At 38.1% G+C, this 25,205-nt stretch overlaps 1 protein-coding gene across 1 annotated transcript in view; it reads right to left on the bottom strand.

The window, feature by feature from the left end:
- CRB1 (crumbs cell polarity complex component 1) overlaps nucleotides 1–25,205 on the bottom strand; it is a 117,528-nt gene that overhangs the window by 20,351 nt on the left and 71,972 nt on the right. Inside the window, 6 exon segments of the mRNA XM_068406628.1 lie at nucleotides 3,274–3,412; nucleotides 6,381–6,509; nucleotides 8,109–9,015; nucleotides 11,740–11,905; nucleotides 12,297–12,847; nucleotides 16,396–17,349. Coding sequence (XP_068262729.1) covers nucleotides 3,274–3,412; nucleotides 6,381–6,509; nucleotides 8,109–9,015; nucleotides 11,740–11,905; nucleotides 12,297–12,847; nucleotides 16,396–17,349 — 2,846 coding nt within the window.

Below are 25,205 nucleotides of genomic sequence, written 5' to 3'. Positions count from 1 at the left end.
AGCAGACATAAAGAGACAAAGGCAGAAGGTTTATTTTGTGTATAAAGGTAGGAAAGTTATGTACAGGTGCACAATGTAGTGGAGAATACAGAAGTACAAAGAGGAAAGGAGCAGCATTTCTGAAGTCGGGGATGTTTCATGATGACAAGGCATTAGAGGAAGGAAAGAATTCAATTACAGGTGTGTATTCAGTAAAAGAAAGTGTGAACTGATGCTCTGCTAATATGTTCTAGATGAAGAATTTGCATGTTGCTGCAAATCCATATAAACCATGTATTTAATATTGTATGTACACTCATATCAAGTTTCTAGTATTGAAGAGAAAGAGTTTTGGAGTCTCTGTACAGATTTATTCTTTGTTTTTTTGTATTAAGCATACAGCTATAGTATGTCAGGCATACTGTTATTACATGTATTGCTTTCTAGCCCTCTTCAACGTTAATAACCAGGATGAAGTTTTTGCTTATGGAAGTGTATCCTGTAGTGTATATTCTATAAAGTACATAACAGTTCAATTTACTTTTGTGGGAACTGAACTAAACCCAGTGAGAAAAAAAACCTCAAACTTTATTGTGATTTTCTTAGTTTAAATTTTTTTTTTTAAAAAACATGGTTTGAACAGCTTTGGTTAGTAGCATCATTTTTTTCATTTGAATTTTCAAAATTTCTTATTTCTTTCCTTTTAGTTAGCATTCTGAAATGATATTATAGTTTTCATTTCAAGTTATTTGTGTTTAAATTTTTCATTTTTCATTTCAATAATACTGAACCAAGTAACATTTTTAGCTACGGTTAAATGAAAGCTACAGTTTGGAATAAAATTTCCAACATAACATGTTTGTTACTTTAAATTTCTCAATTTGAAAGGGAATTGACATTTTAACTCAAAACAAGGGAATGTTTTCATTTTGTTTTGTCTTACTTAGATATTTTAAAACAAAATGCAAACATTTCACACAGAATTATTGATTTCATTTAGAAAAAAATTCTTTTCCTCTGACATTGTAGGTTTGATCACATTACTTTATCTGGAGTAAATAGCAATTTTCTAAAACTGTATTTTCATTGAAAAAAAAAATCCAAAAGGCAGTTTGGTTTTGGTTTGTTGTCTTTGCCTGTCTTATATAATTCACAATATTACATGTGATTCCCAGTAAGTAAGACAACTAAGCCCTACATCTGATAGAATATACAGTTTTGTTTCTAACACTGCTACATTAATTTCATCCCCAGTGCTGGAACATGCATTCTCATCTTGTGTTTATTGATTGCTCACAAAGGGGAAAGAATCTTATTGCTGAATGTTTTTTTTTTTCTAATAAGAGATTAACAAGAAAATTACCCCAATCGCTTTTCTGGTATGATAAAGACAGCAAAGAAATTATCCTTGTGTAATACAATTATTATAAGTAAATATATTGTGCTTAAGTTTTCATACTAAGGCAGGTGCTTGAGACAGGAATATGCAACATATCACAGGGATGAATCATGTTTTTTTCCACAAATGTGCAAAAAATATGTTTAGTTTATTTTTTTTCCCCTGAAAATAGGAGTAGACTTTTTAATAACACAAGTGTTGCTGCAATTATGCACTGAATGATATTCAGAAAAATAACAGACTCTGGGACATTTATGAAAGGTGAGAAATAAAAAATAGACGCTTGATCCTCAGGCAGTGACTTCTGCTATATCCTGCCATGGCAAAACGGGAACCTTAACACGTCACTTATAGACATTTTAAGGTGTCTTAATGTAACTGTAGAATTAAAGGTGGGATTTGCTCTTGAACACTCCAAGTCCAATCCGCAGCAAGTTGGGTAGGACTGAAGAAACAGGGTCAGGTTTGAAGTGGGGGAAACTAATATCAGTGGGCTCAAGGACTGCTGCAAAAGATCAGCTGTTCTCTCTGGAGTCTTAAAACCTTATTGTATCATGTTAGTTAGTCTTTCCTATAACTCTGCTACACGCCATATCACTTAATAATAAAACACCACCTTATACATGCTTATTCTTTTGAATCATCACTCAAGGATGCTATTTAAATGGCTAAGAGGAGTACAGAATCTATACAAACAGGATCATGAATGCCCAAAGAAATGGTTGCACCATTCATAAATGGTTTCTGTCTGAAAGAATTGTTCAGAAAAACAAAACCTCACTTTTCTCTACTGTTTTGTGTTTAACAATGTACTTTGGTTGTGGCTACACTCTCAAAGGCAACTACACAGATATTTTCTGTAATATTTTTTGCTAAACCTCTTGGTGTTAATAATTTTCAGGCTCCTTATTTTCATTCTTTAAAGAATCCATGGGCAACCAATCAACTGAATTGCCTTGATTGCTTCCTAAGAAGGAAAAATCCCATATTTTTGTCTGATCGCATTCATATCTATTGATGGATACCATAGATTTACTTGAAGTTGTAGAAATCTCTGAATAAACAACAAATCTCTGATTTTAAAGTCTGAGGTACTTGGCCTTTCTTGAAAGAGGAATCATGATGAAGATTAAGACAGCTGTATTTTATCTCAGTATAATATATCGGAGGTGTACAGGCTGCTGGAGCAGAGGTTCAGGATTAGTGATATCAGTGCAGGATTGCCACTAATTCAAATGGATGTGAGAGTGTCCTCAGCATGTTGCCAATTGCTAATGCAAACCATTATCTAATTATCCAAAAATATCCTGCATGATTTCACAGATGCGAGACCTAACTTCCAAAGAAACAGCAACGAACATGGTATGTGATGCAAAGATAGTGACCATCTGTAAGATTTAATGGTAAAATTAGCCTTATTGAAGGCAGTGGGCCTTTGCCACTCATTGCAGTAGGGTTTGAATGCCACCATCAGTACATCTTATAGTTCTCGTTAATGTGTCTTGCCTGTTGGTGTGTCCCACTGTTGCCCACCGGCAGTGCGTATGTGGTGAAATGCTCTGGTGGAGCCGGGATGAAATACTTCTTAAAGATGTTAGCATTTGTTCTAAAATTAAGTGAAAGAACTAAACCAGATCAAAAGCGATTCATAGAAAATCGTTCAAAGACATATAAAACAAGTTTTAAAACTCTGATGTTTGTCTTGCTTTGCTAAGCTGTTTGGTCAAGGCATCTTCTGCTGCATTAAAATACAAAAGTTTAAAGACTGCTTAATAGTCTTCCTGTTCACCCCACTCGACCACTGGATCATCATCCATTCGTAGGATAAGATAGGAGAGAAGCTGAAAGAGATTCTGCCACAACAGTAAAGAGATAAAAAAGGAGAGGTCGCTTACATCTATCTCACAGCGGTCTCCAGCATAGTTCATGTCGCAGAGGCAGTGGAACTTGTTGAGTAGGTTCTGGCAGAGGCCCCCATTCAGACATGGATCAGAGCTGCACTCGTCAATGTCCTTTTCACACCTAGAGGAAAGACTGCAAATAGTGAGCATCTGAAATCACAAATCAAATGCATCAAACAGGCACAGTTTTAATTTGGAAGCTTTTGGGGGAAGGGAGAGGAGGATGCTCTATTTGAAATCTGTGGTATATTTCCACACGTGTTTGTGATTTTTATTAACTAACTGATTAGCCACACTCAAATCCTGAACTTCCTGTATTATTATTTGCAAACACAGGTAGTTAATCCGGAAACTTTATCTCTGTAAAGTATTTCATGGTTAATGGTGCTCAGCAATGTGAAATGAAAGTTTTTTTGTGATTTTAGAGCTAGATCTAGGTGCAAGTCCTGCCGACAGCTTGCTTATCTGGTTTCATTGTTCTGGGGATCTGAGGGCACATTTTCCTTCTCAGTGGTCTGGATGTAAGTCAAGAAAATTGCATGTTATTCCCAGCTGAGTGCTCCTGGGAATATTAACCTGTTGGGTTTTTTTTTCCCCTCAATTCGAAATGCCAGGAGATCCCAGCAGAATCTCCTATCCGGTCTCTCTGAGATGGCCCCGAGAATGGTAAGAATGGCATAGAACAGGGCTTTGCAAGCTTAAATATGTATTGTTTAAATGTTTTTGAGTTAATTCTGATGATGAAAGAAATTTGAGTTCTCATAATTTCTCAAGGCAACCGATTGAACATTAATGAGAAATGTGTGAGATTGTCTGAAAACTAGTAATGATTTGGTGATTTTCTGCTCTGACAACGTTCCCTTTTAATTCCCTGCTCCTTTTTTTTCAAATAACGCTAACGGTTAATCCTAATTTTTCCAGATAAAAAAGCAGGTTTATTCTTGAAGAAGAATGTGAGAAACTCCCTCTGAATTATAAGGAATTGCTTTGTTCAATCATATTTATAACCATACAATAGATTTTTAGTGTTACATTAGAGAAGAGCAGTTCTTTATATTAAACACTTCTATCTGATTTTCTTTATTAATCTCTAAAAGTGTTTCAACACTTTCCTTCAATGGTAAATAATACTCATATACTTCAAAAAGCTAAATTTAAGTAAGTATTTATCCAATGTTTAAAAATTGTATAGCTATGAACTTACCTATGCAAACAAAAAAAACCAACCCCCTAAATCTTCCAGGGAATTAGGCACCTGTATCCAGCTGAGATTCAGGAACACTTAAAAACGTAACTCCCTTAGGTAATTCTGAAAACCACAACCTGAATTGAATGAAAAATTTATTTTAAAGAAACAGTTATATCTTCTTTTATGAAGAGTAATCTTTTCACATTTCCCTTTCCACCTGTTATTAAGTTCATTGGGCTTTTTTTGTGATCCCAAGTCGATTGACACAGAAAGTTATGATTTTCTCTATACTGTGCATCAATGGCTTACTGAGGTATGAAAGGAAAGGTCTTAAAGGAAAATGCTTGCTTTATCCATCTAATACATAAATATACAAAGGGTTTTGGTTTAAATTTTCTTATTAACTGATATGTTTTAATTTGTTCTGAAAAAAAGGGGTGAAATTTTGTCATTTGATATACTAGATCTGCAAGCATGGAAGTACTACTGGTTTATGGTTTGGCAGCCTGGAGGAAGAGAGGACAAATAGTCAATTTTTAGACATTGGAGAAGAATGCCTTGCTGTGATCACCAGTTAAAGCGCAGCACGCTTGGCACAAGGCTGCTGTTCAATATGAGAATCATGGGAACTATAAAATAGAGATTATTGCCAGCCGGTGGGATGGATGTAAGGAAGGCTCATTCGCAAAGCTGTAGTTAGCAAGTTGCCTGGCAGGGGAAGGAAGAAGGAAAAAGTATTTCCTTCAACCTTGAAGTCCCAAGAAATATACACACCAAAAAAGTGTCTAAGAATATGCTTTTACTTTTTTTACATTTTATTTTATTAATCTTTTTTTGAATATTGTGAGGTGTTACACAGACCTTCTGGCTGAGTTAAAAAGTACAATGCAGACATGTCTGCTAACTACACTGTGCATTGAGTGGGTGGAAATTTTCATTTCATCTGTCTTTTATAGCTTACTGTACTGTTCCCACAAAATCAGTGGGTTAATAACTTTTTGAGAGAATGAAAACCTTTTGTTGAAAACTTCTTTGTGTTTGCAGAGCCAGCATAGCTTGGTCCTGTTGAATTTTTGGATATTACACTCTGATGTAATGCTAATTTCACTAAGAGTACCTATGGTATTTCCTTTCTCACTATCCGAAAAGGTGCCCTTACCTGTTCAGACTACATTATGACTGAGACAATGTCTTCCTAAGTTTCTACAGCACCTAATGTTTGTAGAACATTATCAAATGGTAAGTGTGAATTGTGACAATATGCTACAAGATACAAATTTCACTGTGAGGAAGGCCCGTCTGTTTCAGACTAAACTATAACATGTAAAAAGTATTTCTTAACTTCTTTTAAAAATAATAATTCTGTTCTCATACTTCAGCATTCAGTAAGAAAGTAACAAGCTGCAATACCACGAGGTATTTCATCTCATACTATTCCTGTGAAAGAATAGATTGTATATTCACAACACGTACATGTGAAAATGAAACAGCTTTGCATATTCATGTGTCAGTGTATTGTAACTGATTTTTTATCTATGAGCAGGATATGTGTGTTTATGTGTCCCCACCTATGGAAAGGTAACGTTCTGGCTTGTCATATACAAAATTGGCATGGAAGCCAAAAACCAAGCACATAGAAGCAAGTGTACAAGGCTGTCTAAGAAATAATACTTTGCAGTGGAGTTAGTGGTGCTATATTGGACTGCATCTTGCTGCATTAATTTGTGATTTTTGTATAAGTAAAACTGCTATACTTTCAGACCCTCAAAGTCACTCAAGCAAGGAACTGCAGAACTTAAACAACTGCTTTGTCTGTATTTCTGCAGGAGGGCAAAACCCCTGTGGCCATTACCCTCTGAACAAGCTTTTGGAAGAATTGCTCCACAAAAATCTGCTGGGCGAATTATCTCACCGTTCTCCAACAAATCCTGGCAGGCACACACATGTCAATTCGCCGCTGAGATCAGTGCAGTTGCCGTAGTTGAAGCACGTGAGGTTTCTCTCTTCATTCCCACAAACTGTATACGGTAATCTTTTGTACCTAGGTAAATAAGAAGGCAACGGCAGGTTTTTGCACTTTCCTTGTTTCTGGATGCCTTGTGCTCTGTCAGCATTTCATTTGACTAGTCCACTGCTTTAGTGGAAAATACTTAGATCTACCTTGCAAATTTGTTATTTGAATGCAGAATCTGGTACTGTTAGTCTCCAAATAGAGGGAGCAGTGCTCCTACTGGCAAATACTGTTCGACACCAACGGGAAAGGCGTTACGTTTTACCTCTAAATGAACAGACGGTTTCAGGGGCTGCACATACTTACTGCCTCCTTGGTTTCCCCTTTGGAAAGGAAACCCCACACTTGTGTGCATTGACATGTCTGGTGCCCGGGGCCCTTGGGGTGCTCACGGTTAGTGGTAAGCAGCAACTGAACTGGGGGAGCAATGCTGTTACTGGCGGGGGTATCATGCAAAGGAAAGACAGCAGGAACTGAGGTTTAAGACTCACAAAACATGTTTTACTTAACTTTTTTAATTTGCTGAATTTGGTTTTCCTTTTCCAAGTGTTTACTGGCAAGTTAATGATTCGTTTCTTAGTTAAAAAAAAAAGGGTCAACACTCTATCTGCATTACTGACCTGTCTCTATCTGGACAGCTTAGTAGAAGAGTTCAAAAGAGAGACTTAGCATCCAAGATAGACCATATTGGGCCAATACAAGGCATCTTCAAATCTCAGGATGCCCTCACTGCTCAAAAAAAAGTCAACAAAAATTGACAATTGTGTAATTATAGCCTAAAGTGGTTGAGCAGCATGAAAACAATTGTTTGCATCCTTTGGGCTGTGGCAGACTGGGTTTGTTGGAGTCCTCTGGAGGAAGGAGAAGGATTTTGCTTTCTCTGGGAACAGTGCGACATGCTCAGAAGGGAGAAGTTTATGGTGTGCAGAGAAGGGCAATTAAAAGAGAGAGAGGCCAGGGAAGAGCCTGCAGCCTTTACAGAGGAGTGTGTGAGAAGAATAGGAAACAGGCATGTGAGGAGTCTCAGAAGTAATGGAAAGGGTGGGCTGTGTGGTGTCTGCAGCCACCAGGACTGCTGGGCTGAGAGAGCAAGCTTGGAGGAAAAGACTCACCTAGCGAAGATGCTGTGGGTAGAGAGAAAAACTTATTTGAAAACCCTTCTATTGTTATTTTCTCTTACCCACCAACTCTGAATTTTTTTCCTTATAGTTCTAGAGCTCTATTACTCTAATACAGTATAGTTTTAGAGATTCAAACCCTTAAAGTCTTTTTTTCTAAAAAAGATGCAATGCATCTATCTCCAAGCTCTGGCGGACTTGTAATCCTGTCATCAGAGAGCTCATAGGACCTATGCTGGCAGCAGACCTGGGCAGCAGAGCTGTGCCTTCTTCCCTGTCTCCTTGCCTCATCAGTCTCTGCCTGAGCTGCCAGCTCTCCACTGCCTCAGTCCACATTTAATTGATCTGTACAGCTTTCTATACTGCAGACTCTTTATACATTAATTCTTCAGCCATGATTAATACATAGATAGATGCATAACATCTGTTTTTAAAATGGAGACAGCAGTGATGTAATAACCCTTCAGAAGAGACTTGACAAAACCATATGGACCTGCCTTGTTTATAGTACCTGCAAAATTTTCCGGTGAAGTTACCAGCACACAGGCAAGAATATCCATTAATCCCATTAACGCAAGTGGCCCCATTTGAACACTGGTGGCCACGGCAGTTGTCTATGTCCTCTTCACAATTTATGCCTGTGTGACCAGGTTCACAACTGCACTCATAAGAGGCGATCCCATCAGTGCAGTTTCCATGAATGCAGGGGTTTGAAGAGCACTCATCAATGTTGACTTCGCAATGGGTCCCAGTCCATCCTTTGGAACATAAGCAATGGTAGGATGTATAGAAGTCTTCACATATTCCCTCATGCATACAGGGATCTGAGCTGCAGACATCTACCTGCAAACAGCCAGTAAGAGCAGGGTTTGCAGATATTTTGAGAAATTGCTCCTCTTGAGGTTTTTTAGTAGGGATGTCAGCATTTTCGAAGTATGAGAGATAAATGCCACTGATTTCTATGGTGCTCATACATCCTCGCAGGCCATCCAGACTGTCAAAGGCCTTGTCAGCCACATAGATGTCTGTCTCTTCTCTTAAAAAGTTGAGGCTTCCTGCAGCAGTTGCGCTAGTCACAGTGTCTTTCTTGTTATCTATATCAATGTGCCATCTAGAGGACTGGGACAGGGGCTCTACCATAGAGACCATCACTTGATGCCATTTCCCGTCACTCACAGGCAGTGAACTAGCAAGGGTCAGCTTGTAAATGCTGTTGCCGCTTTGCAATTGGAAGAGTAATTTGGAGTTGTGAATACTGATGGTAACAAACTCTGGCTCCTTCTCCGCATACAACAGTATCACGTCAGTGTCCCTAGTTCGAAAGCCAAATACGATATTGGTGAGGTCTCTGCTGATTTTTCCGTTGCTTCTGTAAAATATCGCACTGCTTCGCCCACTAAACACTGCGTTAGCAAGACCTGTGCAAAGATAATAATTGAGAAACCAGGCCAACTTTAAACCAATACATGTGGAACAATATCTCTTCAGTGCCCCGTGCTCCCTGTCATGTAAGTCCTTTTGGGTTTGCTGAAAACGAATCAAATTCCACCAGTGTTTCAGTTATCCTTGCCTGCCCCTTATGGCTACAGAAATTACAGGGCACTGCCAGCACCAGCTATACTGACATCAAAAGTGTGCTGCTTTGCATCACCTCAAGTTATTGTGCTAAGGATACAATTCTACATTAGTGTTACCTCTCTTTTTCCTCTTTAGACAAAGAGAAATTGGTGATCATAATTGTACACAACTGAAATCTAAGGCTGAGAGGGTATTTCAAAAGAAGAGATATATTTATCATCTTATGTTCGTTCTCTAAGTACGGGCAGCTAGTTATTCCTCATGACAGATCTGGACGGGATGGACCTTTGTTCTCAATTCTGCTTTTCTTAGGTAAAGCACTGAAGAGGTTTTAGGAAGTATTTGGTTGGATCCCAGTTTACTCTCACTGATGCAAAAAGGATGAATTTAATTGAAGTCAGTTGGCAAAAAGCCCCTTCGAAATCAATGTAAGAAGAGCCGTGCCTGTCATGTTTAAAGCCGCCTTCTCCTGCTGCATATGCACAGCCACAGCCCCACTAATGGCATGGAGCCTGTGCTGGTGGGACTGGGAGAGCAGCGGAGTACTTGGTTTGCACTGCTGTGAGTGAAAATTGATGGGCAACACTGTGGCAGTTTTATGGACATCTCCACAAAGGTATTTGACATCTTTCGTTAGCATGGTTTCTACTAAAACACACTAACTACCTGGGCTGTAAATTTGCACGTTCTGAGATTTATGAGGATTATAGACAGAGAGGAGGGGCAGGAAGGAATGTCTTCTGTACTTCAGACAAATTCAGCTTTGCAAGATCCTAGCACTGAGATAAGGTGGGTTCCTGAACTAACTCTGGGCTCAGAAAATCTGGATGAAAAGAACTCCTGGGAGTCCCAGTACAAAATTTTTGACTGTATATCCTGACACTAAGGCAGCAGAGGCGTAACTACATTGCCTGGTGCATCAAATGTGGTGTCCTTCTCATAGGAAAAGTTTCCTCTGAGGAAATTGTACTAAAATGAAAGTCAGAACTTTTCAAAATTATTTCTGATTTTTTAAATGTCTCACAAGGATGATTTTTTTAAGTTTATAATGCTAAAATACCTCTGTAGAACTCTATAAAGTCCGGAGCACAGCAAGCTGTCTGGATATGCTTTTACTCTCAGCTGTGACACTGGGCAAACAGTTTTGCTGGTACTTGATGTTCCCCACGTCAGCTTCCTGTATTAGCTTTTTTTTTCTCTTTTTTTGGAGTGCATGTTTTCCTAAAGGGCTCGCTAACTGTAGCCATCTAGGTGGAACTATAGCCACAGCCCCTGGAAAACAGCTCTTTTTCTGCCTTAGCTTAAAATGGTATCCAGAGCATAAAATACCACTCACTGGCTAGTAAAACTCCTTTTTTTTCATTACCCTGTGTTGAACAACAAGAAGTCTATGCTGTAGCTAAAAAAACAACTAGTTAAAAATACAGCCCTGTAGTGCAGGAATTTTTGAATATCTATTGGCAAAACTCCCTACTATTGCCACATAAAACAACACAAAAATCTAAAGGTGATCTAACAGTGTAAATGACTTTGAGTTTAGCAAAAGGAAACAGTTCAGTTACTTTTCACTTCTCTGTCTGTGTGTGCTTATATACCACTGTGATATGCAATAGTAAAGTTTATGAGAGAACATATTTTGATGTTATCATTAGACATCTATTAGAGAAGGTGCAGTTATTGTAATTTCAGTTATAAATTTTAACAAGTGCTGCAATACTGATTCTAACAATCTCAACAAAAATAGCATCATATTGGTCTGTCAGCAAATTGTCTATGATAGAAATCTTTTGTTGACCAACCTTCTCATTCCTAAGAGTCAGCCATTCTAACAGCTTCCATCAGACTGTGTGTGTATTTATCTTCCTTCACAGCATCGTTAGGGCTTTCTTTGATAGCAAAAAGAAAAAATATTGCTTCAAAATCCTTACTTGCTTTTTAAATTCCACTCCAGGGTGGGAAGGAGAAGGAAAGCGGAGAAGGAAAGAGATATGCAGCGTGGCTAATGTTCTTAAGACAGGTAATGGTCATACATTTTCAAATAGACTGCTTGGCATGCAGGTCATTCTTATGGAGATACTAGTTGAATAACTACTGCTGGTATTAAGGTGACTTTCTTCAAAGGTATTTAACATTTAAGAAAATCAAATGATGCAATGTATGTCATGTAGCTTGTCTTTTCAGGAGGATGGAGAACATCCTAAGGTTAATCCAACACTGGATATCCTCTTATCTCTTTGCAGTAGAAGTGTGAGGGGTACACTCACACTCTGGCAATGTACTGGTCTATTGTACAACCTCGACAAGTTGTATTGAATAAGTCAAAAGCTAAGGTCCTGTAAACATCGGTGCCTGTGTCAGGGGGTCTGGTTGAAAATTTTTGTGTTTGGTAGGGCAGACTCTTCCTGTTAATGTTACTTACAATTGACATCATCATTATTTTAATACAGAAATAACATTTGAATGAACTTTAAAGGCAGTGAATATTGAGTTTTAAGGAAACGCTGATGAAAATTTCTATTGTTTCTGATCTCCAAAGACAATAGGAATAACTGAAATATACCTACATTCAAATCCTTGGTGCACCAGCTGGCATTGTGCTTCATGAGGACAGGGCACAAGCTCACACCACTTAACTTCCTCGCACGCCTTCCCCGCTGTGTTAGGGGGGCACGCGCAAGTGAAGTCATCCCAGATTGAATAGCACACACCACCGTTGTGGCAAGGGTGGGACTATGGGGAAAGAGAAGAGACAACCAAGTATGAATAAAAGCTGGTGAACTCCCAACTCTAAGGATGGGGAACTGTTTGGCAAAAAGGACAATTCTGTTTATTTCTGATGGAAAGTGATAAACACCAGTACTATGACAGCACAGCATGTTCATTAATGCATGAAAAACAGTATTTCAACCTTAAAATATTATACTTCTCCCCTAAGCAAATATATTTTGCTGCTGATATGAATCATATGTAGCATAACTCAACAAAATCTACTCTTTCTAGCATTTTTACTTATTTTCCTAAGATGTCATTATCATCAAATAATGTATGGGAATGTCTGAAAAATTAAAAGAAATTCCCCATTATAAACATTTGAAAATGATCTAAAAAATGTCATTCTTACCTTGCAGAGGTTGTCACCAGTGCAGCCTTGGGTGACATTGATCAGAGTCCGATTGATAAGAGAATTCAGTGGGTCGGTGATGGGGAAGAATTCCAGCAGCTGGTTATTCACTCTTAGATCTTGGATGCAGCCTTTGAAATACTTGCCATTTCTATCAGTTTCTTTCTTATCTGGTAGGCCTCCAATGTAAAGAATATCCTTGCTTTGGATGGTTAGTACTGGAGTAGAAATAAAGCCTAGGTATTGAGAGGACTGGAACAATTCCATCTTATTCGGTTCTATTTTTACTGTTATTAAGTAAAAGTTTCCATCGTTCATGGAGTGTTTCCCTAATAACTTCATGGAATTTAGGGCTAACATTGTGAGTTTCCCACCTTCCAAGTAGACTCTTATGTAGAGGTAAGTACTGTTTCTCAAAGCCAGTAACAAGCCAGAAGATTTGCGTGTTCGGACAAACATTGATATGTTCAAATTTTCATTCTGAGTGACATCAACAGAAAAAGCTGCATAGCCTGAGGAATCCTCAGATCCAAACCGGCCTGGAATGTACTCTTGAGGTTATAAATACGGGAAAAGATTAAAAAAAAAAAAAAAGAGAAGAAGGGAGAAAAATAAAATAGTTAGAGCTAAATGACAAGGGAGCCAATGCAATGATCAAATAGCTACTTCTGGTAATATTTACGTATGGTAGTAAGATGTGCTGGTATTTATGGATGAATAAAGACTTGATCCAACAGTAAATAGCTTCTATTTCAAAATTCCTGTTGGCTTCCATGGCTGTAGCATTAAGCCCCAGTACAGGACCAGATGTTATGTTATTTGGCATGTTTTTCCCCTCTATCATGCCCTGTGTAATGCTATGTTTTCAAATGGTTAAACAAGGACAGATTTCTACAGTTTCCTGGATTGGTCCTCAGAAAGATCATTTTGGAAAGAACCTGGCTGCTTTGTTCCTCTGATGACCATGGAAATTAATGTAATTCTGGAGCTTTGTGATATTTTTTGCAGTGATTCCAATCGTAGAAATAGCTGAAAGCTGCTCAGCAAACCGCTGTTGTGTAAAACCTCCAAACAGGGCACCGATTTAGTGCTACATGGGCTCCCCAGTTCTCTGACAGACTTTCTGTTGCTGGGGCTCAACACATTCTCATATACATCAACTTGTATCCAGGTATGAATCCTGCTCACTCCTGTAAGTGCCCAAAATGCTATGGTGTCATGGGGGAAAAAATGATCCAGGATCGAGTAAGCCTTTTGCTTTTTTTTTTTGTTCTTATCAATTAAAACGATTAAACCAAAACCATCTGTCTCCTTCCCTTACTCTTTATTTTCAGTAATGATTTTCAGACTTGTAAGGATACAAAATATGTAGCCCAAACCATATTTTATTCTGATGAATCATCTCATTAAAGGACAACAAAGTGTTTCTATTTTTACTCTTTAAGTTTCGTGATCTTGTCCTCAACATTATAGACTTCCTGCCTAAACACTTTCAAAAGCTATTTTTAATATATGAAATTCATAGAAAGAATAAACCAAGCTTTCTTTAAATTCTCATGTAGCTAAAGAGTCAGTCCTCTCTTGCACAGTAAAACTCCTAGAGCGAGACCTCATAGGCCAAGTTTCTGCCTGCAGCACTACTTTTTTTTTTATAACTGCATTAAAAAACCCAATGAAAACAGGGGACTGACTGTGAAGCCCCAACAGACCCTTAATAACCACACTGCACTACTATGTGGCACGGTGATATTATTTAGCAACAGGAATAAATCCCTTGCTTGCTTGCTCCTAAACAGACGATTTCATAAATAAATTAAATTTGAAATATTTTAATTTTATGAATAAGATTATGTATATATCTACATCTGCTTGTTAAAACTGGTATATAGAAATAAATATTTGTTGAAATGGGTGTTTTGAGGCATTAAATCTCTTTACATTATATCTTCTCTGTAAGGTGGTACTAGAGACTGAGACATTTTTTCACAAGGGTAAAAAAATTTCTCCTGGAATGAGGATTACACATTTGCAGTATCAGAAGGAAGCATTAATCTTCAAAAAGGTATTTCATGTTTATAATTACTTTGTTACATTTCTATTTATAAATTTACATATATCATCAATCTGATCTTCTGTTTGATGAGATGGCTAGCATCACCTTGGTCAATATTAACCTCTTGGGTCACAACATCTGGATGTTGATCAAAATGAGTCAACATCTGTTTGTTATTTTGTATATGTAGAGAAAATATTGCCTCTTGTCAATTAAATACTTGGCAGCAACTTTTCTTCAAAAAGACACTAGCATTTCTTATGTTATCCTTTACTGCAAGTCTCCCACATTCTGCCTTTTAAGAAACCTGCCAGTCTTTTTTCAATATGGCATATATCTAGAACCTATGTATGAAAATGGCATGGTGCCATGATTTGCAAGGAATATTGTGGTCAGCAGAAAAAAAAAATTAAAAAAAGCATGCTTTCTAATCATTCTCAACAGTTCTAATGCCAGTATAAGCCTCTCCTGGCCCTGACTGGTTTTAATTTTGCTTCATATAAGGAGGCAAACATATTTACCAGATGTTGTCCTATACTCCAAAGTTGCTTTCCAAATCTTTGGATAAATTGCAGCTAGACTTCAAAGAAGTCTGTTACAATTACCTCTCAGACTTTGTCATTTTGCAATAAAACCAAAACGAAAAACTATTGAAAAGTATTGATAACTATTAAGTATAGCATACAAAATGAAATTGTATTTAAACATTTTGAAATGTATTTCAAGCTACAGCTTTCTGTGGCCGTGCATTCAGTAAGCCCCTGGGGCCAGTCGTTCAGCTGATGTAAATCAATGTAGCTTCACTGGCGGCAGTGCAGCCACGCCAGTTTACACCAGTTTAGGATCTGTCCATTCCAATCTGACCATGGCTCTGCTGTTGCACTTTATTTTTTCCAGTCCACTCGGCAAATATATATACATAAATATATGTATGTTTGTATACGTGTATGTATGTATGTATTTCTTCCTCCCTAAACGTGGCTACGATTGACCATGTGTGGATGGTTAGTAAGGGGGCAGAGAGGGAAGCAGGGGCAAGGGCGCTGCGTGGAAGACTCAGTCCTGTACAATTTTCTTAAACAAAACTGCTTGTTTGAAATCCCTAAAACTTTTTCTGAGAAAGGATTGCAGAGTCCGCCCCAAAATGCTCCTGAGGGGTGCTGTATTTCCAGCTCCAGAGGGTTTCACACAGCAGATGCAGTATAGCAGGGAGCAGGGCAGGGACCTCCTGTTGTCCTTCTGCTTTGCCTCAGCCGGTGCTTGGAAAGATCGTTTGTAGCTGGGCAAGTGCTATGGGGATCTGCAGCTTTTGTACTCCTGCTTGTCACTACCAAAGAGGCTGTTTGCTGAGATGTTCTCGTTTGTTCGCTCAGACGTGGGCACGTTTCCCTCTGGTCACCCAGCAGCTCTCTGGTAATGGCCGCCTTCGTTAGCGATTGTCCAGAGCTGCCTAGGGGCCAGCGGAGAGATGAATGGGCCCCATTTCCAGCCTCTGAAGCTCTGCCTGCTCCTTGGGCTAATCAGATTAAGTTAATAGTATAATCTTGTTCATTTTTAAAAACTGGAATCTGTCTTTTTTTAACTTGCAGGACTTTTGCTTGCCTTTCATTGCCTTAAATGAGTTTCTTTATAAAAGCCTAGAGAGCTTGAGGATAAAATTTTCAAAGAATGCTTTGAAAGTAAGACTTAAACTCCAAGTGACTTGGTTGCTTTCTAAATTTTATTTGGGCTGCATAACCTCCAGTGAACTACAGTTTTCCAGAGTTATGGTGTACTAAAAGCACTAAGAAGATTTTAAAACTGGATGAGTGTAATCCACAAGTTTAGCCTGATTTTTTTTGTCAGGCTGAAACATAGCCTTCCTGGGAATGTAACTAGAAAATAATGAAGGTGTGCTACTGCTAACCTCTTGCGCTTTCTTACCAGTTGACACTAAGCTCCAGAGATACTAAGGGTCATGCTGTTTCACCACCAGGTAAACAGGATTGTTTATGATCGTGTTTTCAGCAACCACTTAAAACGCGAGTGCCAACAGCGTTCCCTTACCTGTTGTGCAGCTTGGCCCCATGTACGGCCGGTAGCAATCGCAGTGGTAGCTCAGCCACAGGTTGGTACAGCGTCCCCTGTTCTGACAAGGGTGGGTTTCACACCAGTCCTTTTTAGTACATCCTGTCCTGACATTTAAAGATGATTCAGGTGATACATTCTCTGGAGTAACAACATTCAAGTCTATTTCAATGTCCTGAAGACAGCCTACAAATGAAGGTGCAGAATGTATATTATAGGTGTTAAGTAGAGAGTTGCTACTAATGTTCCCTACTGGTAAGCCACCCAAAAACGTGCTCTGAAATGCAAGCATCACGTGATCGTTATCTATCATAGCGGATGTTTCATTGAGACACGAGTCTACACAAGAGCTGTCAAGCAAATTAAGAGTAACAGCTCTTGCCAAGGTTACCTCCACTGAATGCCATTCTCCATCACTGACATTATGTGAAATATGCAAAAGAGCCTGTGGCTGGTTATTGACTTGCACGGATAAGTGTAAGTAGCCGTTCAGTAACTCCAGCTTCGCGAATGTATTTTCCTCCCCTCGGTAAAACAGAAGAGCTATAGGTTGCACAGTTTGAAACCTCAGGTTTATATTATAGAAAAAATCCTTTTTAGGGGACAGAGGATTCTTCAGTAAAAGGAAACTGTTTCCTTGAAAAGAAAACGTGGTTACGGTTTCACAGTATATTCCAGTATACCCAGGTGAACATATGCAGCTGAATCCATGTTGGCCATTGTTTAAATGTGGGATACATGTTCCATTGTTTTGGCATTGCTGATCAGTACAGCCATGGAGAACTTCTGTACAGTTCCAACCACCGTAATAAATCCCTTCTTTGTCTGCAGGTGGGCAATGGCAAGTGTAATTCCCAGGAAAATTCTCACAGATTCCACCATTTTGGCAAGGGTTCGTGTAACATTCATTGATATCTTCACCACAGTGAGTACCTGAAGAATAAACAAAGAATTAGACATTCTGTATTGGATATCTGGAGCCCAAAATGGCATTTTAAATAACATGTGTTTTATTAAATTATCTTTAATTAGAGGGGAGTATCTTGATAAATAAGTGATTGAATCACAAATCTAAAATATGTTAAATATAAAAACACCATTCACATGCGATGGTTTTCTTGTGCAAAGTATTATATAAACACCTTAGTGATAATCACATTTCGGAGAAAAGAACCAAACAAATTGACAGTTTTAATACAGATAAGGTGGTGAAATTGAGATAAACATCACCTCCAAAAGATGAGATCAAGTAATTGTTTCCCACGTATTCTCTGGTAGAAATCTAGAATGCTTTGAGAGGAACTGAATTATTTATCACATATAAAAAGCCAAGAATTGTTGCTTATTCATATTCATAATACAGTCTGTTGATGAGCTGGAGTATAGTTTGCTGGTCTTTCCTTCTCTTTCATATTCATTCATTCAAACAGTAGAAGAATTACAGACAGTATTCCTGGTACCATATGAGACATCTTAGAGCAACAATCTTCAAGTGAGATTGTAAGGACTTTTAAGTACTTGTCCTTACAAGGACTTGTAAGTACTCTATGACATAGTGGGACAGACTGACAAGTAGGTGAACATCCCTGCAAAATGTATGTACAGCGAGCTGGCTATCTGAAGAATGAAATTCGCAGAGTGAGCACAGAGCTGCACGGTTGTGACAATAAGAAACCCAGTGAGGAGCTTACACCTACATCCTATCGGCGGTCTGGGCAAGGTGCAGTGAGATGCACCCTGTCCACAATGAGTGGGCAGTTGCCACATTTCAGTGTTAGTTGCATACTGCAGTTATTCACAAATGAACAACGGATCTCAGTTCTTCCAAAACCAAGGCAGCAGTGACTTCTGGTCCATAAGCCATGGTTCTCGTACTGTGAGGAGAGTTCACTTGGGATGTGAGGATCTGAGAGAAGCTGTTGGAGGGGTTTGAACCTGTATGTCCCAGCAGAATATTCCTGGTACTGTGTATCTACAGTGGAACTTTCTTTGCCTCTCCTGTATACAATATATAAAGCAAGAAAAGATGAAAGGAATATTTTCTCAAACGTCTCAGAGCTTGGTGATGAGAGTGCTTCCGTAGATGATGTGCAACACAGACTCATATTTCTTCTTCTTCCATATAATGCTTGGCTTCTGGTATACTGGGTAAAAGGAGAGCTCCTCATCTCAACTTCACTGTAAGCTGGTAGATGTGACCTAAGTATGTCTACTGGATCAGACTTCACAAAGAAAAACAAATCTGTTCCTCTTGTAAAGCTAATCTGTTTATCCCTCTGCACTGTTGTTCATCTATAAAGTGGTAATTACAGTAACTTCTCCCTTGAGCAATCAAGTGACTGATATGTATGCAGTTGATCAGGGAAAATCTGTTTCTTATCCCCTTTGGAAGCAGTCAAAATATCCAAATACTTTTTGAGAACTCATGCTAAGTGCAACTCCTAATATTTCCACTTCCCTTCATAGTCATTCTAGAGAAAAATAAGAAATACTTTGCAGTTAGTTTTCAAACTAGTACCATCAGCACAAAGTAGTTGATAGACATAATTATGCCTGTCCCCACAGCAAAACGGGTGCCTGTAAATTAGATAATGAGTATGCTGAGACCCACAAAGTTGCAGCTAGGTATCAGGCACCACATCTAGCTTTACATACAAATTTGCAACGAGCCTTATTTTTACAGCAAAACGCAGCCATTTTTCATGGAAAATTACAGAGCAGCATTCAGCCACAGTGAATTGCTTCAAATAGCAGCAGATAAATGTATTTACTCAGGCTAATTCCTTGCCTGTCCACTTTACTCAATCACAGTTGTAACTAGACCCATCTCAGAGAGCAGTAAGTTATGGGGGAGCCAGAAGGGAACTGAGAATTGGTTGAGATTTGTTTGAAAGATTAGCCAGAGTGAAGTGCTCATAGCATGTATATAAAAGGGTCTCTCTGCAGTGATGCTCCTCGCTCATCAGTCTTCAATTATAGCATATAGTTTCCACTTGGAGTTTCAGATTATCAGACACAGCTAGTGCTATCTCCTGGTCTGGCAGTGGGGTTTTACAGCAGCACTCTCTCTCTGTTTTCCAGCCAGGCTCATGTTTATTCCAACGTGAGATGTCTCTGTATACCTTAATGTGTAGTGGCATCTGGCAGAAATATGACTCATTGGGACTGACTTTCTCAAAGTGAAGGGCACTTCCCAAACCGTTACTGACTGGAGGCCAGAACGATGTCTGCTTTGCCCAGTTTGTGGCAATTTCTGTGTTAGCAACTTGTCCTGCGTTTGCTATTCTAGTATATGAAAAGTGAAGTTACCGTGAGCTGTTTGCTGTTTTGGTCGATGTTTTAGTACATCTCCTGCCTATATTGCTCCCTTCCCTCCCCTGCTTTGACATCAAGAACAATGTGTCCACAGGTCTTGTATACAGCTCAGTCTTAATGTGATGGCTGTAGAAATGCAGTTCTCCTCAGGGTTTTGTGTCAGAGAGAAAAATTACTGCAGCCTAGAAGCAGCAGGATCAGGGATGTACTTAGCCTTGTCATAGGGCTTCAGAGTGGTCAGAGCAGGCTTAAGGATTTATAGACTGGGAGCCCTTATAAAACCTCCATAGAAAAAATCAGCACGGTGAATGGCTAGATACTTAGTTGCTGCATTTTCAGTAATATGTGGTGACTCTGTGTATATTAGTTTATTATCCTACGGCACCTGCGAGGTATCACCTTTGCCTTGTAGCTTGTGGTCTCAGTCACACCTTGCAATAGTGACTTGTCTCTGGAAAGGATGAAACAAATGCATAAACTGAACCCAACTTTACAATAACGTTTAGTGTCTGTGTTGTTCTCTACTTCATCAAATTAGACATAAAATTAACGAAATTATTTCATGAGAATACTAAACTTCTTTGGAAATCATATATGTTTCTACCTTTAAATTTAGGTAACACATTTGATAACAAAAGCATCAATGTCTAACAAAGAAATAAAAATGAGGCGGTACAGGTATTATTGTTAATATATCCCTTGCCTGTAGAAAATGAATAACACCAGTTACTAAATGCAAAGTGACTATCATAGAGCCACTTAAATACATGTAATTTCACAGGCATTTCAGTGTATGAATACAATGCTTATTTTTTAAGTAATGATGTTAATAATATTTTGCAAAATAATTATTTTGTGGCGTTGTGTGTATATATATACACATGTACACTTACATCTATATGCCTACTATTTCGTAATAAGATTAGCACAAAAACATAAATATAGGTCACACCAAAAGACAAAAAAGAAGCTATTTTTTTCATATCAAGAATAAATAAATCATCTGTTGTTAAAAGTGGTGTTGATATTGCTTGTTATCTGCCAATTGCTATACAAGCAGAGACCACTGTCACTCAAGATAAAAGCACTCTAGATAAAAGGATTAGTCAATATTTATAGATCTGTATAAGCAGTTCAAATAGCTCAGGTTGGAGAAGTTTAGCATGTAAAAAAGAAGTGTTCTCAAAATATATAAGACATACCAAAAGCAAGTGCAAGGGGAACTATTATTTTATCTTCAGTGGTTACTTGCATTAGCTCAGCTAAGCATATTTGTGTTTTTAAAGTAAAAAGTAAAGTAAAATCATTCAGAATTTTCTCTTCTAAATATATTACACACCTACCTAAAATTTCAGAAAATGTGAATGTTTTATCATATTTTTATAGATAATGATTACTTTTTTCCTCCTGTGAAGTTTTATTCAAAACAGAGGTGAAACAGCTCCTTTGACTCAGTTTGATAACACCACTCATATCTGTCTCCTTTTTCTCACTTACACATTATTACTGTAGGGCAGCTATTTTCTAACTGTTAACCTCTTAATTAAACTATGTGTTTCAAATTTAGCAGCAAAGGTTTCCTGCAGAAGCAGGATGACAAAAGCAATTATTCAAGCATAATTCTGCTGAACAACACTAATTTTCATTTTGATTAAACAATTATAAAAGTATTATCCAAATTGCACTTTTGATACACACCTTTGGTTAGAAATCTGTTTACAGGCTTCTGCCTTTCCAGTTCCTTGACACTATATAAATATTGAGCAAGTACAAGCAAGCAGTCTGGATAGATACTACACATTCAGTACAGTCTAAGTGCACATACAATTTCACAAAAAGAAAATATTTACCTGTAAACATTGTCGTTAAAATGATGTAAACCTGTATCCTAGTTGCGACCATCTTTTTCCAAAGGAAAAAGATCGTTTAGCACTTAAGCAGTCCACAAAGTAAGTTTCTGTAAAATTCAAAACAGTTCTTAGTGTAAAGGCTTCCTTCCCAGGATTAGCTTGCTCCACTTCTGTACCTGCTGATGTAGTCTGATGGTGTATTTTGCCCAAGCCAGATCAACAAGGCTTAAAGTAAGACTCATTAAACTGCTTACGCAATAGATATGTATTCTACTAAAATTCTTTTTCAGCATGTTCTGTCCAAGTGTGCTCACACTAAACTTTGATAACGTTTCACAGAAAGAAATATTTTTAGGATCTGTTCAAAATTGATTTGTCCCTTTTTGTTGTTTTACAAGTGTTGTTTTTTAAGACCGTATTCTCTTTCATTTTGAAGAGCTTTGTTAACCCAGATCAACTCTTTCACGGTCACTGTCATTCAGAGAAACTGTACATCTCAATAAGCAGATAGAAAAGACCTAAAATTTTATCTTATTTCTTTATTTTATGAAGTATTTTTGTTTCATTGGCTCTCATTGTACTACCTACTGGAAATTTATGTCTGTAGATTTTTGAGTATGCTAAAGACAGAAAAAGAATAATTTACGAAAACATTTTTTTTCTTCAGCTCTTGAACAAGACATTTTGATTTGGACCTAATTTAATGAGAGGAAAATAGAGTTCAGGAGAATGAATTACTTATTTCTGTGATGATTTAAGTAGCGGACTTTTTTTTTTTCTTTCCATTATACTTTATTTACATGATGAATTGCTTAAAATATTGCTAGAGCGGTATCTCTTTGTGTAATTAGTGAAATAATTATAAAGCAAGAGTGTCTTTCCTTGGGTTGGTATTTATACCATCCAACTGGCATATGGCAAACTGTGGATTCAGATCTTTGTTTTGGCAGTTTCCCACTTTAAAACTTCAACAATGGATCCTGAAGTCTCTCAGCCTGTCCCCAAGAAAATGTTGATTTTTGGCAAACGTGTTTTTCAATTCCTTCTTCTCCCTCAACTCATTTATTAGTTAATTAGGAAATTCCTGACCTTGTGTCAAATTTATTTCTAGGTTCACCAAAAGACTTGTACGCAGGATACAATTTTGGATTCATTTAATCTACAGTCCACAATTGCTTTTATGGTGATGCTCAGAAAACTGCTTCTCCTTCCAGCCTCTGATACAGGCATTGAGTGACTTTTCCTACAAAAAATTCGAATACCATGGGGTAAGAATGTCATCCAGACTCTTTGAAAGGTAAGTAAGGAAGCTTTAAACAAAATAAAGTTCATGTTGATAAGTTAGTATGCGCGTACTTTATTAGTAGTGCTTATCAGATGTCTTGCGCTACAGCTTGAAGTTTAATATGCATTTTTAGTTTGAAAATAACAAGAAAAAGTTGGAGGTTCTCAGTAATTGTCAGTCCTTTTGCAATGTGACCCTGATAAATGTTCTGAGGTAAGATTATGAACATACATACTGTCAACAGGTTGGGATAGGCACACACTATTACAGCTCAGTGTAAACAAGGAGTTGATGACACTCTGAGACAGAGGAACTTCATAGCAGGATATTTAGCAAACTGCCTGAAGCCATGGCAGAACTGCTAGTGGGTGTTTTGAACAAAACTGTCAAGAACAAGTGGGTTACAGAAGGTCATAGTTATTCTAATTACAGTAAGGGTTGATATTGTCTTTAATAACTTTTTCATATACAAACCACGGAGAAAAATCTACATGAAACCACCATAAAGTGGGTATAAAACTTGTGTAATACAGCACAGAAAGTAATTGTCAGAGGTTTCCTGTGAAACTGGGAGGCTCTACTGAGTATGGTTTGGTATTGTCCTCGGTTTGCTCTGGTTGGTGTTTTCATAAAAGATGTCGATGATGGTATAGAAAGTTTGCTTATTAAGTTGTCTGATAAAGCAAGGTTAAGTGAAACTTTTGAGTGTGTTAAAGACAAAATTACCTTTATAGGTGAACATAAAAAATTGGAGAAAAGGTCTGAAAAATACTGGATTCAATTCTGGAAGGACTCACAGAATCACAGAATCAATCAGGTTGGAAGAGACCTCTGGGATGATCGAGTCCAACCATTGCCCTGATGCCACCATGTCAACTAGACCATGGCACTAAGTGCCATGTCCAGTCTTTTCTTAAACACATCCAGAGATGGTCACTCCACCACCTCCCTGGGCAGCCCATTCCAATTCGATTTCTATAGTCTCTGGCCAGAATAACCAGCAATCAGGTGGAACAATAGGTCCAGTTTCTAAAGCCTTGGTCATGCCTTAGCGGGAATACTGAGTCCACTTTTAGTTCTGCACTGCAAGGAAGATTTGGATGAATTAGGAAGAATTCAGAGGAGAGCAATGAGAATAATCACAGGTCTGGAAAATACGGCTTGTGAGGAGAGACTAAAAAAGTAGGACTGTTCAGCTGAAAGACAAGCAGAGGAAATGGAACACAGGAAGTTTCAGTACAACAAAGAGAGCACACTGTTCCCTGAGACCATAGCAAACAAGTGATGAAGTCATGGGTTTGACCTGCACCAGGGAAGATCCAGGCAGATCCAAGTCACACTTCAAGAAAATATTTCTAATGATAATAAGGCAACAAAGCCTTGGCATAAGGTATCCACTGGGAGCCGTAATGTCTATTTTGGATCCTTAAAAATAGGTTAGAGACAAAAGTGCAGTGTGACATGAGTCAGCGGATCCTATCTTAGACACATAGATAGCCCAAATGATACCCCTTCCAGTTCTATTTTTTTCCATGCTTCTATGACTTCCTTGAATAAAATTATTCCCAGCAACTGAGCTGTAGATGTGTCAAACTATGCATGCACATATACATATAGGTATAAAATGCAAGTAGGAGTAAACCTTGGAGAAACTAAAATTGTAGCATACCCTTTAGAATATGCTTTATGGAAGACGAAGACAAAGAGTTTGCAGTAATGCTTCCTCCACCTATATTTTACAGTTTTGGAAATGTCTGTTACAAAATCCTGCCTCAGGCAGAAACAACTCTTTTCAAGGGACTCATTAATCCTGAGGCCGGCGGAAAGATCTGGCAGAGCATATATTCTTCAGGGCTCCAGGTCTTAGCAGACAATCATGAAAATTCTAACTTTGCCACATCTGTGCTGATAATTGCAAAGAGATAATTACTCTGTGCTGGAAGGAGGAAACGCACGTTCATGAGTGAGTAAGCGCAAGGAAATAAATTGTCCATCTCTATGTCATGGTAATTAAAACTCATGATTCTGGGCATAAATCAGTTGTAATAGAGGTCAGGAAGGAGGTTTTACTCTTATGTACATCAGTGTAGGGCAAGCGAGGGGTATTTAAATGCATTTTTTTCCTCCTATTTTTCTTCAGTAAAGAACTGGCTTATATTGATTATTGAACTCTATGTGACCAGTGATTTGATCTAGTATGGCAATTTTTGTTGCTGTTTTAGCAAGAAAAGCTCAAGTAAAATGAAGGACAGAATATGGGGCAGAGCTGGATCACATGGAAAATTGGATACTTTAAAATAGTAAGATAATAAGCATTTGCAAACATTGGGCTAATTTGC

This window comes from Nyctibius grandis, chromosome 8, assembly GCF_013368605.1.
Source record: "Nyctibius grandis isolate bNycGra1 chromosome 8, bNycGra1.pri, whole genome shotgun sequence".
Lineage (NCBI taxonomy): Eukaryota > Metazoa > Chordata > Aves > Nyctibiiformes > Nyctibiidae > Nyctibius > Nyctibius grandis.
This window is presented reverse-complemented; position numbering and strand designations above follow the sequence as displayed.